At 41.1% G+C, this 15,429-nt stretch overlaps 2 protein-coding genes across 2 annotated transcripts; one reads left to right on the top strand and one right to left on the bottom strand.

Annotated features, from left to right (window-relative positions):
• The first annotated feature begins 274 nt into the window (after positions 1 to 274).
• atp5f1b (ATP synthase F1 subunit beta) lies at positions 275 to 4,061 on the top strand. The gene is made up of 10 exons (XM_042513336.1): positions 275 to 408; positions 1,269 to 1,442; positions 1,556 to 1,730; positions 1,854 to 1,975; positions 2,071 to 2,255; positions 2,367 to 2,525; positions 2,730 to 2,852; positions 2,980 to 3,192; positions 3,289 to 3,490; positions 3,592 to 4,061. The coding sequence occupies exons 1-10, from the start codon at positions 306 to 308 to the stop codon at positions 3,687 to 3,689; spliced, it is 1,554 nt and encodes a 517-aa protein (XP_042369270.1). The 5' UTR covers positions 275 to 305; the 3' UTR covers positions 3,690 to 4,061.
• A 1,325-nt stretch (positions 4,062 to 5,386) lies between these two features.
• LOC121962982 (retinol dehydrogenase 7-like) lies at positions 5,387 to 9,500 on the bottom strand. Its single transcript, XM_042513339.1, has 5 exons — positions 9,380 to 9,500; positions 7,405 to 7,719; positions 6,133 to 6,391; positions 5,874 to 6,037; positions 5,387 to 5,782 (listed from the first exon to the last, which is right to left on the bottom strand). Exons 2-5 carry the CDS (start codon positions 7,715 to 7,717, stop codon positions 5,559 to 5,561), a joined length of 960 nt encoding a protein of 319 aa, XP_042369273.1. The 5' UTR covers positions 7,718 to 7,719; positions 9,380 to 9,500; the 3' UTR covers positions 5,387 to 5,558.
• Between the last annotated feature and the right edge of the window lie 5,929 nt (positions 9,501 to 15,429).

The following is a 15,429-nucleotide window of genomic DNA, read 5'->3' as shown; positions in this document are numbered from 1 at the left end:
ATGTGCAATGACACTAAAAGGCTGCCGAAGCCATTTGTCTCCATGCAGATCTACACATATTGATCTTTTGATCTGAATAATAACTTCTTTTCCATGTAACCTTTAGCGCGGACTGTCATTCAGCAGTCACATTTAGTGTCAAATAGTCCAGCTCTGGAGGGCAGAGTGTCAGCTGGATGCGCTCCACATCCACGCATGCTCAGATAGCCTCGCTTACGTAGCGCGCGTGCGCAGTTCGCCTCGGCGGCCATTCATTATAAAGCCGCAAGTTCCCCTGTCTCTTTCCACCTTCAGCCATTTTGACAATGTTAGGAGCTGTGGGACGCTGCTGCACCGGGGCACTGCAGGCTCTCAAGCCTGGGGCCCAGCCCCTGAAGGCTCTCGTTGGATCTCCAGCCGTCCTTTCACGTAAGTCCTGCATGCGTGGTGTTTTTGAACGAACTCGTAATAAGAAAACAGTTGTTAAGGCGGCCGCCTGAGAAGGGCAGGGGCGGTGCTAACGTGTTAGCAACACGCTGGCTGCCCTGCCGCCGGCGGAGCAGGCCGTAAAATTAAAATGTCTGATTTGACATGAGTTTGAGTTATTCTCGAAGTTTATATGGGGACATAATCGCAGATATGCACCCACTGACAGATGTCATGCGTTAGAAAACGACTAGGCTGTGTCTTTCTTGTGCTAGCAGAAATGACCTCTATGTAATGACATGAGGCGGTGGGAGACTGTGCACAGCCTGCTAAGTTAGCATCGCAAGTTGCGTTTTTAGCAAAGTCTGGCTAGTGGATTAGCAATATTGTATAGCCATCAACGCCTACCCGCAGATGCATCAAAAATATTTAGCTAATATGTTGAGTATGAAACGGTAAACTCTGTTGCCATTGAGTGTCCTGCGTTTGTCATTAGCAGCATTAGCAAGGTTAGCTCAAAGTACACTTCATTCATCTGACAGTCTGTCCACGTTAACGATATTTAGCTGGGGATATATCAAATTCAGAATTGGTACAGATCAAAAGCTACTTATAGTTCACACTTGAACGCTTATTGATTTGTCAGATGACGTCAATCGGTCATTTAATTTGTGTTTAAAGGCTTATAGTTTAGCCGATCCGTTGACAATGACACGGATCAGCACGCAGTTAGTAGTCTGGTGTATTTCAGTGCGCAGGGTTGCATATTGGAGACTAATGCCTGCTGCTGGCATTGCAAGGTCATGACTGTAACACACATGTGCAGCACACTAACTGCACACATTGTCTGCGTTACTTTACAGGCAGAGATTATGTCGCACCTGCTGCTGCTGCCAGCGCCGCCGCCGGTAAGATTGTGGCTGTCATCGGTGCCGTCGTCGACGTCCAGTTCGATGAGGGCCTTCCTCCCATCCTCAACGCCCTGGAAGTGGCCGGCCGTGACTCCAGGCTAGTCCTGGAGGTGGCTCAGCATCTTGGTGAGCAGCGTGCATTGTGACCTTCCCTCAGTCCTGCAGGAACAGACAGAGAGCATTTAAGTTATATATATATAGTTCACAGTAAATGAGATGGATGTTGATTATGTGTTTAGGGGAGAACACAGTGCGTACCATTGCTATGGATGGTACCGAGGGTCTGGTCAGAGGACAGAAAGTTCTGGACACCGGCGCCCCCATCAGAATCCCAGTGGGTCCCGAGACTCTGGGCAGGATTATGAATGTCATCGGGGAGCCCATCGACGAGAGGGGTCCCATCTCCACCAAGCAGTGAGTTCACCTTGAAAATAACATAAATGAATACACTTATGAAAGAATAACAAAATGTCCTGCAGAATAACAATAATGTTAACTCTTAGATTGATAATTATAAGTGTTTATTTCCCACCGCAGGACTGCACCTATCCACGCTGAGGCCCCTGAATTCACTGACATGAGTGTGGAGCAGGAGATCCTGGTGACTGGCATTAAGGTTGTGGACCTGCTGGCTCCCTACGCCAAGGGAGGAAAGATTGGTGCGTGCTCACAGGCGGCATAGATAATGGCTTGTGTACTGAAATCTCTGAAGCCACTGATCAAAATAATCCCACTTTTTTTTTTTTGCTCACAGGTCTGTTTGGAGGTGCTGGTGTGGGCAAGACTGTATTGATTATGGAACTGATCAACAACGTGGCCAAGGCCCATGGTGGTTACTCCGTGTTTGCCGGTGTGGGAGAGCGTACCCGTGAGGGAAATGACTTGTACCATGAAATGATTGAGTCCGGTGTCATCAACCTGAAGGACACCACCTCCAAGGTGAGGACTTTTAGCAAGCCTTGACAAGAATTTTCGAATTGAAACATTAAAAAGGGGGGAAAAAAAGGCCATTTACTGTGGCAAACTTACCTCAACTGCTGTCCCTGCTAGGTGGCGCTGGTGTACGGACAGATGAACGAGCCCCCAGGCGCCCGTGCCAGAGTGGCTCTGACTGGACTGACCGTGGCAGAGTACTTCCGTGACCAGGAGGGTCAGGATGTGCTGCTCTTCATCGACAACATCTTCCGTTTCACACAGGCTGGCTCTGAGGTCTGTAAAAATAAGTGTTAGAAGCAAAGTCACATAGGCAGAAAACTTTTACCTAAAGATAGAAGCGAAATAGTTCACGGGGTTCTTGTGAGGCTGAATTTTAAATTTAAATGCAGTCACACTTACAGTCACACGTAGACCCCCGACTGTTACTACAAACCTATAAAGCGATTCTTCATACTGACAAGTCCTCTTACCTTTCAGGTGTCTGCCCTGCTGGGTCGTATCCCCTCCGCCGTGGGTTACCAGCCCACTCTGGCCACTGACATGGGTACCATGCAGGAGAGAATCACCACCACCAAGAAGGGTTCAATCACATCTGTGCAGGTGAACATGTCTTCGTGTTAACCCATCACTGGATTTGCTAAACGGCCTTTGAAAGATGTTTATGATTGTGGCCCGAAGGGAAACTTATTATTACAAAAACTGACCAGGTCTCATTTTTCTCCATCAGGCTATCTATGTGCCCGCTGACGATTTGACTGACCCTGCCCCCGCCACCACCTTCGCTCACTTGGACGCCACCACTGTGTTGTCCCGCGCCATCGCTGAGCTGGGTATCTACCCCGCCGTCGACCCCCTGGATTCCACCTCCCGTATCATGGACCCCAACATTGTTGGCTCTGAGCATTACGAAATCGCCCGTGGTGTGCAGAAAATCCTCCAGGTTTGGGACTCTAATATTTACTCTGTAGAAACATGTATTTTTTCAAAGGGGGGGGGGGCTTTTATCAGGCTAACAAGTTTACTTTTCCTCCTATAGGACTACAAATCCCTGCAGGATATCATTGCCATTTTGGGTATGGATGAATTGTCTGAGGAGGACAAACTGACTGTGGCCCGCGCCCGCAAGATCCAGCGTTTCCTGTCCCAGCCCTTCCAGGTGGCCGAGGTCTTCACCGGCCATTTGGGCAAGCTGGTGCCCCTCAAGGAAACCATCAAAGGCTTCAAGAGCATCCTTGGTGGTAAGTGTATGAAGTCACTGATAAAAATTATTTAACACTTTTTAAGAAGTCCCTCAACTTATTTGTTGTACATATATTTTCTTTTACCTGTTTCCTTGTAGGCGAGTACGACAGTCTGCCCGAGCAGGCCTTCTACATGGTCGGCCCCATCGAGGAAGTGGTTCAGAAGGCCGAGAAGCTGGCTGAGGAGCACTCATAAACATCGAAACAATCTAGCTGTTTTGGAGAGAAGTGGAGAAAAACAAAAGGAGAGAGGGGTTCTGCGGTTAGGAGCACTTGGTTTGTAAAACATGTCAAAATGCAAATGTACCTGTCTCGTCATCTGAAAGAAAAGTTCTATTTAATGTTTCCAACGAAAGATGGAATAAAACACTGTCTTTACAAAAAAACAACAACTTGTCAACTGTATATTTCCTAAATGCTTTCATAGTTGTAGTTGAGAATCTTGTTCTTAATGAAATGGCTGTCATCATCCACTCTGACCACAAGAGGGCAGCCGTGAGCCATGTTAAGCTTTCTGAACTGTGTTGCAGCTTGTCACGCACTGAAATAAAACAGTGGACAAACTATGCATGAGTGTTTGTTTCAACTTCAGGGTAACAAACTTTTGAGCTAATTTGTAATATAATACGAGGAGGAAATACATGTAGCTTTGATAGTAAACACTAGATCTCAGTGCTGGGAGGGAAAATATTTCTACAGTTCTTAAAACTACAAAATCCAGTTTTGCTGAATGGCAGTGGGGACCCAAAATACAATTATTACATCAAAACCTGTCTATTCACCTGCAGGATATATGCACCTATGCACCTATATCAGCGGTATTTGCACATTATGAAATAATAACTAATTGTAATGAGCATTTATTGAGACTTGTTCATTCATGAGAAGGGAAGGAGTGGTGCAACATGGGACAGGCACTTCAGATTATTTTTAAGCACTGGGGAGAGACTTTTTTTTTGGCTTAATGTAAGGAACATAAACTTTAAATGACTATAATTTGTATTATTTTAATTATCACCAGAACCCCAAACCTGGCAAGTGGGTTTGAAATGCATGCTTTTTTGTAAAGTCTCCAAAATCACACCATTTACCATAGCCAGAAACTTTAAAATCATGTCATTTATAGTGGAGGGAAGGGTTGTGCATTTTCTCTGTCACCTAGGGCAGCTCACAGAAATATGTGAAGCTTCAGGGCAGGTCATGGGATGTTTAATTTGGGATCCATTGCTAGCTTAGCCCGGGAGACTAAAGACCAGCCACCGCAATTGAGGTTTGGCAAAATTCAGAGGAAAAGGCGCCAGGGTATAGACCTATTATGTACATTTCTGTTGATGAACTGTTATTTTTTTATTTGGTGTCGAGGCTTTAATCACTTTAGGCCTACAACAAAAACTCAAGTTCTTTTTTATTTATTTTTTTAATATGATGCCACCACTGTCAGCCACTGTAGTTCTCTTGCACGCCTGGCACGAGAGAAATTTTAGCTGGTTGCAATCTGCCACTTACCCTGCACACTTCAATCCTTTTAAATACCTCCTGTGGAGCAAAGTCACAGTCCTGTAGCTGCTGTCAAAAGAAATTATATTATTGAGCACTCTTACAATTAGACATGTAGGGACATCACGATCAGGGCAATAATGGAAGCTGTATTTCAAGTTGGATTTCCACAAATGTAACAGACGCTGACAGAGTCCTGCTCCATTTATACTTTGTAATCATCAGGCTGCTGTTTTATTGCTGCATCCTGACCTTTCGCACGTCTATCATCAAGGCCGAGCGTATTAGTTTGAACAAACTCCTATCTACTTGTAGATAACGGGACCTTGAATGTAAATGCCTGTGATAAAAGCCAGTCTTTCGAACATATTCAAAGAAGGGATACAAACCAATCACTTCATTTAAAATGTATTTTTTATGTCACAGAGCCATCCTGCCAAATGCTGGAAATACAAACATACAAAGGAATGATTCTTTAATCAGGAATACAAAGATAGTGGTAAGATGAGTAGACGTATACTGTCAAATTGCATAAAATGTCCAGATATGAATACAAAAACAACACAACTTATTGCACTTTCTTGGCTATAGGAATGGCTTCTTTGCTTAAGATGTAGTCAGCGACACAGGTTGGCATGTACGACAGCGGCAGCCAGAAAAGCTTGGCGTCCCAGCCTGGGGAGTAGCGGCTGCGGGGCCGGACAGCGGACACAGCGTGCTCCATACAGCCGACCACCTTCATCAGATCTCCATCACTCATCTTGGCAACTTTGTCTTTAATTAATGCTAACGCTAGGAGGGAAAATGAGTGGATATATTGATAAATTGATAAATTAATTCAAAACAAACAACTAAAATCAGAAAATCGATGATCCAAACTTACACTTTGGTAGATATTCAGGTCCATATTCATCTTTGATCTCCTGCGGCAGTCTGTCCCACAGCACCTGGACGTTCTTGCTCAGGATGGCAGTGTCGGTTACGTTTGTTTTGAAGAAGCCTGGCTCGATGCAGAGGACTTTGACACCGAAGGGCAACATATTTAACCTAAGCAGAACATTTTTATTTGGTTAGTGGTTGCCTGCAAAAGAATCTGTGCCGGCCGACTGACAAACAATTGACTGAGTGAGTTAATGTATCACCTGAGGTTGTCATTGAAAGCCTCCACGGCGTACTTGGAGACAGTGTACGGGCCGCCTGTGGCACTGATCCTCCCAAACACACTGGCTACATTGACCACCCTTCCCTGGGCCTTCTTGATTAGTGGCAGGACACTCAGGGTCACTGCGATCACCCCATTTACGTTGACGTCCAGCATGGACTTGTAGTCATCGATGTTCAGCCAGTCAGTGGGGGCGGTGGGTACGGAAACGCCTGCATTGTTCACTAGAGCCCATAAGCCTGGGAGGATAACACAGAGGACATCCAGTCAATAAAATCATGTTTAACACTTTTAAACTAAATGCGTTCATTCACAACAAGCAGCGGCCCTCTTTAAGGAACATTGTGTAAGATTTAGGGGGATTTAGTAGCACTGAACGGTAGAGATCGTAGACTGCAGTCACATGAAGCTTAACCCCGTTAGATTCTTTCAGTGTTCACTGCTCAGGTTTTTACCAGGAGTCAAATTATGAGCAGAGGCCTCTTCCTTCATGTGTATTCTTTTTTTTTCTCTATTCACTTAACATCCAGACATTCAGGTGGTTTTTACTGAGAGCCGGATTATCCACAGAGGTCTCTTTGCACTGTAGAAAAAAATCTCACCAGGTGTTTTAAAACAGTAAAAATACAGAAAAAAATAATAGTCAGTGTTTGTCCGACACTCCTGTTGAAGACAGGCTGCTAACTTAACTCTGATGGAAACATGGTGGTCTTTGTAGACGAGGACCCGCTCCCTATGTCACATACTTAATACAAACTCTTCCACTTCTGCCAATATATCCCCCTAAATCCTACACAGTGAAGCTTTAACAGAGCAGAAAAATGTAAAGCATGCCTGTACACGCTAAATACAATTAATTCAAATAATGAATACATTTTACAGTGAATGACTGTGAACATCTACCTGCAGCGTTTTCATGAACGCTGAGAAACAACAAAAGCTACATGAGGCTGTTCTCAGTATCTCAGTTTAGTTTAGATTTTGATGTGATGATGGCAATAGGTGGAAACCCAGCGGGCCACCACAGCAGTTTTATTGCAATCCATGCAATAATGTTTGAGAAACTTCCCCTTAAACCACATATGTTAACATCATGGTGGCGCTAGAGGAAGTTGGGAAAATCAATGTCAGTAGACTTCATCCTGAGGGGAACGCGAATGTTTGTACGAAATTTTATGGCAATCAATTAATCCAAAGGTTGTGGCGACATTTCAGTCTGGACCAACAAAAACAGATAACACTCCACACTCACCTCGCGCCCCCACTTTGTCCTTGATCATTGCTGCCACTTTGGCAACGCTTTCCTTCGACCGAACATCCAGGTGTGTTGTGATTAGGTTGCTGGAGCAGGACTTCTTCAGATCCTCTTCTCCCTTCTCTGTGAAACACGAGGCGATCACTCTGAAGCCCTTCTTGTCCAGATGGCGAGCCAGGAGGTTACCAAAGCCCGAGTCACAGCCTGTGATGTACACATACTTGCTGGCCTTGTCAGGGACCCGAGGCAGCTCCCTGACCCAGCGGTACAGGTAGTAGAAAACCACCAGGCCCAGCAGATACAGGTACATGGCTGTGAGAACAAAGAGGATTCAGTGCTGCATAATCATGATGATAAAGTATTTAAATATAAAATGTAACAATACTACAATAGGCAACATTCTACCATTATATGCAATATGGTATACAAAACTGAAAAAAAGACTGTCATATCATTTTGTCTATCTTTCTGCCTCATTGAGCAAAACTCACTTCCCTGTTATTATTCTGCCAATTGCTCCAATAAAAGCAATCGACTTTGGGTGAAAAATTATATTACAACCATGGAAAGCAAGCGAGGCTGTCATGATTATCTATCCACTGCTACATTTAGTATTTGAGCAGCAGTTCAGGCAAACCAGTCGAATGGGTAGTTAGTTGTGTGTAAAAAAAACGTACAAAAACATTACAAGCAATAGTCCACCTTCCATCTTCTCTCTTTCTCTGATCACTGTCTGTGTCGCAAGTGTTTGTCACATGTGGGGAGTGCCAACACAACTCTATGACAGGGCAAATAGGTCAGTTTAATTTAATAACACTACCACCACTACTACTATTATGAATAATTTTATAGCCTGCATTAAAGGGAAAACAAATCAAATATTGTCATCGGCAATACACTGATCAGCAAGTTAGACTGTAGAGACCATTATGTCCCCTCCAGTTGATACTGAATTGCTGTTTTTGAGTTAACTGGTGACCCCTAAGTGATTCATTTAACATTTATTTTATGTTATATTAAATGACTAAGAATACAGATCAGCTGAAACTGTACCATTGAACCAAATAGTGACCGCAATAACTGCAGGAAGTTTGGTGAAACAAGAGATTGCCTCAGAGGAAAGTTCTCAGATCTCAGTGAACAATTAGGCTTATGCCCCTTAAATTTTCTCCTCTTTATCCAAGTTCAGTGCTACTTACACATTAATGCATTACTATTACCAAAACTGTAATATCATACATAAACCTTGAAATGTATATATATATGTGTGTGTGTCTATCTATACAACTACATTTTGTGAATACACACACCTTTACTCTACCACTGCCACTAATTTCTACCTCAGAGCTTAAATGTTTCTATAAACTTCTTTTACACACTAAAACTCTGAGTAACTTCTGAATCATCGATGATAAACTAGACTGGAGGAAGACAGAACTTGCTTTCCATGACCAACTTTAAAATGACAGAATAACAGAATGTAATCTGTATTAATTTTGTCATCCGCTTATATACTAATTTAGATGATTATATTGCACAACTTGACAAACAGGGAGGAGAGCGAAGGTAGCGGATTTCAAAGTTCACGACTGTTAACCCGTGCTTTCTGTCTGATTAGCTGATTAGAAAGTCAGTGGCGTCTCTTATGGATTTGAAAACGACGTTACATTGTGTATGTATAAGCTGTGTGACTTCTGTGTACTGCAGGTTATTTTTCAATGCGCGGATCACGGGATGCTTCTCAGAAAGTGCTGTACAACAATTTACAGAAAGTTTTAAAAAAATGTGCCAAACTAATTCACCGATCCCACCTGGCACGGCTCAAATCTAGCTATGCTCCTGTTGCGTAATACCAAATCAGACACAGGAACTGGTTATGATGAAGAAATGCTGTGCTGTTTGCTCCTCAGCTAAGAGCTTTCTCGCTGTTCGTGTTAACAACATAGAAAAAAAACAGCACTGAGTGTCTCACCTGTGGAGCAGAGGTCTTCCTGTACTCTATGTACTGATACTGCAGTTTTATAGCAGGAAAACAGCCCGGTCCACCAATGGCAGAGGCGCAGCAGCAGCAGCCCCGAAGTCTTTCCGAGGGTGGACACGGCCAAGCGCCACCTATCGGCGAAGACAGCAACCGCAACCGCAACCGCAGCCGCGGAGGGTCGTTCAGCTCCGCCGCCGCCTCCGGTGACACGGCGAGTGAATAAATACATGAGTGCGGTGGAAGAGGACATACCAACACCTTTGACGTGTGTAAAAACAGCAAAAAACACCGAGTAGAAACTATCTTTTGCAAGTAAAATCCCTGCTTTCAAAACTTTTTTTTTTTACTTAAGTAAAAGAACAAAAGTATCAAAATATACTTTATCACCGAGATAAACAACAGTTTATGAGTTCGTCGCACCTCTGAAACCTGAGAAAAATACTTTAATTTTAGTTTAGTTTTAGTTGTTGTTGATGTCCAGAAAACTATTTTTGTTACTCCTATAACTATACATCTAACATTTATGTGAAATTATGTTACATGAAAAGAATACATATGTATATATATATATATATATATATATATATATATATATATATATATGCATTTATGCTGAGTTTTTAAAGTTTGTTAAAATATACATTTAGAAAATATACAAATTTGTACCTTATGCCACATTACACTGTATAAACTATTATGTAAAGGATGAAATATTTAAATATGTGCATTATGCTACAGTGAGCAACACATTATCTTTATAGTACAAATGAAAAAAAAAACAAAAACAGCACAATACTTACAAATAATAAGTACAAACAATAGGTGCCTCATATATTAGATATATTCAATAGTGGTGCAGGTAAGAACACATAAGGATGATGAAGACTATTGCACAGATGAATACTTGCACAGAGAAGTGGTGTAATAGTTGCACAGCTAAGGCAGTGATGCATTAATGTGTTTATTACTCTGTCGCAGCTGGTTAAAGTTATTTATAAAGGAGAATAAGTAAAAAGTAGCATAAATGGAAATACTAAAGTACAAAGTAAGTGGTTAAGATCCTTAAAAATTGTACTTAAGTACAGTACTTGAGTAAATGTACTTCGGCTGTTTTCCAACACTTCATGAATGAATGTATTAATATGTAATAAATTACTGTAAATCGGGCCAAATCATCTGTGTGATGACCCTTTTACGCAAGAGAGACTCTGAAAATGTGGGAGTGTTTCTGTGCCTGAGATGTGTTTGGTTTTACTGGAGCGGTTTGTCTAAAAAGAGGAAATTATGACACCTATCCACTGTGTAAAGTATAATGTCTCTCCTCTGTAACTGCCAGGATAAAAACTGCTGCTCTCTCATTCACTGTTTTAAGGCATATGCACATTATTAACCCTTTAAAACCTGGTTGGACATCAGTTTCCTGATGCTTTGTTAAGCAGCCTTTTACAAGCTTTAATTTAATTCTTTAATTCTTGAAACATGAGCAAATTGGTTTGATTTCTTCCAAAAACAAAGTCAAAAAGGCATTGGCCAACTTTGCAAGAAATGCCCCATAAATTGCATGAAATTGGTAAATGGTGATGAAAAGAACGACCTCAAACCTGAAATTCTGCTTAAAAAAAGGAGGAGAATTAATTATCAAAAAAGGGAAAATGTCCAGAAAACTATATCAAGAATAATTTTAAACTCATAAATTTATCACTTTTATTTTTGCATTTTTTTCCTGGTAATTTTCTCGTAACTCATTTCTCGCTATGTTTATGGCCACATGTCGATGAGCCTTCTCCCCATGTTTTTGAAAGTGATCAAACCAATATGCCAACCATGTGTGTGCTGAGCATCATCTGAAGCGTTTCACAGTTTTACCACAGGGCGGCAGCAGTGTTGTTTTGTAATTCATTGTCTGTGCAGACGCTGCCTTCAGGTGCTCCTCTTTCCAATAACAGAGCTGCAATTACATGTTCCTGTACAAGTAAATGCTGCAATACTGTACTTGATGTTTCAATAGAAAATATATCATAGAAAAATCCTATAAGGTTGTTATTTTCACAGCGCTGCTGAAGAAAATGCCATTTAAATTGTTATTGCAGCCTTCAGACTTCTACACGTCGCAGTAACTCAGGAAACAAAGAAAACTGTAACATTTAAAGTTAAACTATTTTATACTGCATGCATTTCGTTTATAGCTTAAATACATCTGATGGTACTGAAGTAAAGCAGTTACCTTTAGACAGACTTTACACAACATTCATACGTGGTATTGACCTTTTGAAATCTGAGCAAATTGAATTGATTTCTTTCAAAAACATGGGAAGAAGGCCACGAGCAACTAAACAAGAAATTGGCAATAAATTAATAAAACGTTTTGAGACAATGACCCAAAAATAAGATTAAAAAAAAATTACATTAAGAAAGTGCAAAAAATATCTACGTTTTCTGTAATACAATTTTAAATATATCATTATAAGAATTCTAAGAAATTAAAAATTTTTTTCTGGACATTTTTTTTCCTTTTTGTTATCTAATAATTGCAGCACAGCTTGACTAATTTTCAAGTAATTTTCTTGTCACATTTTACTTTCTTTTTTCTTTCAATTTTCCAGATATTACTTGTCTTTGTCCAGTGTTTTAGAGTGAAAGCAAACCTAATTTCTCAGGTTCCATGGATTTAAATACTTGTGAAAAGCGTCTAAACGCAGATAACAAAACTGATGTCAATCCAGCTTCTAAAGGGTTCATTTTAATTTTAATTTTTTAATTAGTTTTCATTCTCTGGCAGTGTTTTCCTCTTGCAGTTGCCCTTTCACTAAACTGAATAAAGTTCTTAATAACCTCATCCTGCACTTTTCAGCTGATGTTAAACACTCAGCTGAAGGATCCAACACAAAATCAATTATCATTTCTTTTCTTCGACATATTATCATGTTGGACATGTTCATAATTGTCCTTTTTCTGAGGGCACTTGAAGGCAGCAGTGAGTGACCGACAGTTTAAGGCCATCAGCAAGCAATCGGTTGTTTTCATGTTTAAGTGTGCAGCCCCAATCAGCCATTTTTCTAACAACATAAATCACAAGTATTATCTCCTACATCCTCTCCTACATAAGTGAGGGGCCAGATTGATAGATGGAAATTCAGAGTTTTGGTTGATTTTCAAATGATTAAAATCTGAAATATAAGCCTGTGTTTTTCCTCACTTTAATAATGGACACGAATCTTAAGCAGCACCTGAAAATGTGATACAAATGATGTTATTTTTAGCTTTTAGCAGTGTAAAAATGATGTGTATTCTCCTAGATGTCGCATTCAGGGTGAATGTACAACATAAAGCTGGAAGAACTGGGAAGAGGGCAATAACCTAAATGTCAATGTGCAGCAAAATCTATACACAACTCATGCACACATGCATGTTGCAGCTTTAACAGAGACTATTATAGTCTGTGATATTGTTAAATATGAACCCCTGAGTGCACTCAAGTGAGAAAAAGTGTTTTAAGAATTTCATTTCCATTTATGAGAAGAGAAATGTGTCATTTCTTCTTTTAAAAGTACACGGTCTTGCTTTAACTGATGGCTAAAGACAGCATAACTAACAAATTAACAAAAAGAGCACACTGCTATACAACGTGTGATGAAATAATGACAACCATTGAATATGTTGAAACTAAGGCTAAAAATAATAAACCTGAAAACCTATAACGTATAACGATGGTCATGAAGGCTGAGTTAACTTTACGTGTAACAGGTAATGATGCTGTATTTTTAGCTGACTCTGGTGCTACATTGTCTGTTTTAAAAGCATCAGCATTACCCAAAACGCCTACAAAAAGTGGAAAATATTACAAAACAATCTGTGCTGGTGGCAGAACCCTACACCGCACCTTTACAATGCACACCTGATGACACCACGACAAAACACTTTTTTCTGTTATCTGAGCACTGTCCTATCAATTTAAAGGGAAGAGACTTAATGTGCCATTTTGGCGTTGTGTTAACTTCACACCCAATAATCAGACTGCCTGTGAACACACAAACGCTGAGATATGACCCTGACACGCTGAAGTGTGTACATGAGCGGTCTCTCGTGCCAATTGGTGACGCTTATGTGGCAGCACGACTCACCTCATCTGAACACACACACACACACAAATGGCACACATGCATCATGCTTCATGCAGACTCATTGCACTGACATCACATGTGTCAGAAGGGCCAGATGAAAGTTTTGAGAAAATATGGTAAAAACAGAATCAGGAAGTCGAACGATTGTCTTTACAACATGTTTTCTGGACAAAAGAGGCTGCTGCTGTTTCTGTATCTCTGTTTTAAGTGCAGAATTAGCTGTATAAAGGTGTCCACGTGTCGCTGGCCAAGCCTGTGGGGTGGCAGTGGAAGGATTTGGGAATGTGGGTTTACACTCAGATGAAGCTGACTGACATCAGTCCCACATGTTGGGATCCCAGAACACTGTACAGTCAGAGAGGTGATGAATACAGGACGGCATTTACATCGGTTGCCTTAGTTAAGAGAACAATGAGCGTATTCCTATTTTGAATAGGACACACACCATGGTTCAAAAAACAACAATCGACATGGCTCGGTTATCCGAGGTGCCATCTGAATTATGGGCAACACATAAGTATGACGTTGGCCTGACGAAAGGTGTTACACCCCTGCTAATTCACCAAAAGTCTGATTTCCGGCCGTGCATTAAACAATACCCACTGAAACACAAAGCGCTCGAAGGAGTTAAACCCGTTTTTGATTCACTGTTGCAGGCTGGAGTCATTGTTCCTTGTGATGACTCTCCTGCACACACACCCGATTGTCCGGTAAAAAAAAATGCTGGTCAGCCAACAGAGATTTACAGGCTGTTAATGCCTCTGTCCAGCCACATCCGCCGCTAGTTTTGAATAAACACACAATCCTGTCATTAATTCTACCTGAAGCCACACATCTTTCCGTCGTGGATTTAGCGTTCTTTTCCATTCCCGTTCACAGAGACAGCTGCTTTTGTATCGTCATTTATTCCTTCACTTCTCCACCACGGTGCCCTTTTAGACTGTACAGTTATGCTTTGATGTTGAGAAGAATAAAAACAGCGTCTAATCAAAGAGGCTTAAGTGGAGTTCATGTTTTAAAGACGTCTATTACAATATTAGACCAGTTTTAGAATTTCAGAAAATAGCCAAGTTTTTTGTTGTTTTTCTTTAAGGGTTTTTGAAGCAGTTCAGCATAATTTACATCATCATTCACTTGGGAAGTTTGGCTTTGAAGATTACTTTTGTAATGCAATAAAACACTATAGTAATCCCCACTGTAAGTGAATTTATTGAGTCAACTGCCTCTTTGTGCATTGTTTTTAGTCCACTGAAGCAATCACAGCCTTGTTTTAAAGGACATTACACCAGCTATTAAAGTAACTGAAGAATTGTTGACTAAAGCTTCCGGTCGTCACTTAAATCCTATTAATCCCTGCACTAATCAGGATCTTATGAAGTCTTGGAGAAATAATTTCCACAGTCCAAATGCTACTTCAGCCAAATGTTAATGTTTAAACAGTTTGGTTGATGCTGCTTCAAGTTTATTAGTATTATCCGCCTGGTTGACAGGCAAGCCGGCGTAATAATCCCGTGTACAGTTTTAGGAACTACAGCATCCGTGTCCACACCAAGTAAACAAACAACTGGACCTTTATCTTCAAAGCCTCACATGATGTTTTCTTTCTCTGTAAAAGCACATCAGAATATGATTCTTAAACTAAATAATTTCAAGAATAGTGAATCTCCTCTTTGCCTGCTCCCTTACATAATTCTCATTTAAAGCCATCACCTGTGTGAAAACATAAGTCACGTTCAGTTAGTAAGGGTGCACGGCCTCTGCAGGTAAAATATTTGCCTCGAGGGGGTCACTGGCCTTCTTAGTGGCACAAACCGATAGGACACTTACCCTAAAAAAAAAAAAAAAAAACACACACACACACACACACACACACACACACACACACACACACACACACACACACACACACACACACACACA

Source organism: Plectropomus leopardus, chromosome 24, assembly GCF_008729295.1.
Source record: "Plectropomus leopardus isolate mb chromosome 24, YSFRI_Pleo_2.0, whole genome shotgun sequence".
Taxonomy (NCBI): Eukaryota; Metazoa; Chordata; class Actinopteri; order Perciformes; family Serranidae; genus Plectropomus; species Plectropomus leopardus.
The sequence above is the reverse complement of the archived record's forward strand: the minus strand, read 5'-3'. Positions and strand labels throughout refer to the sequence as shown.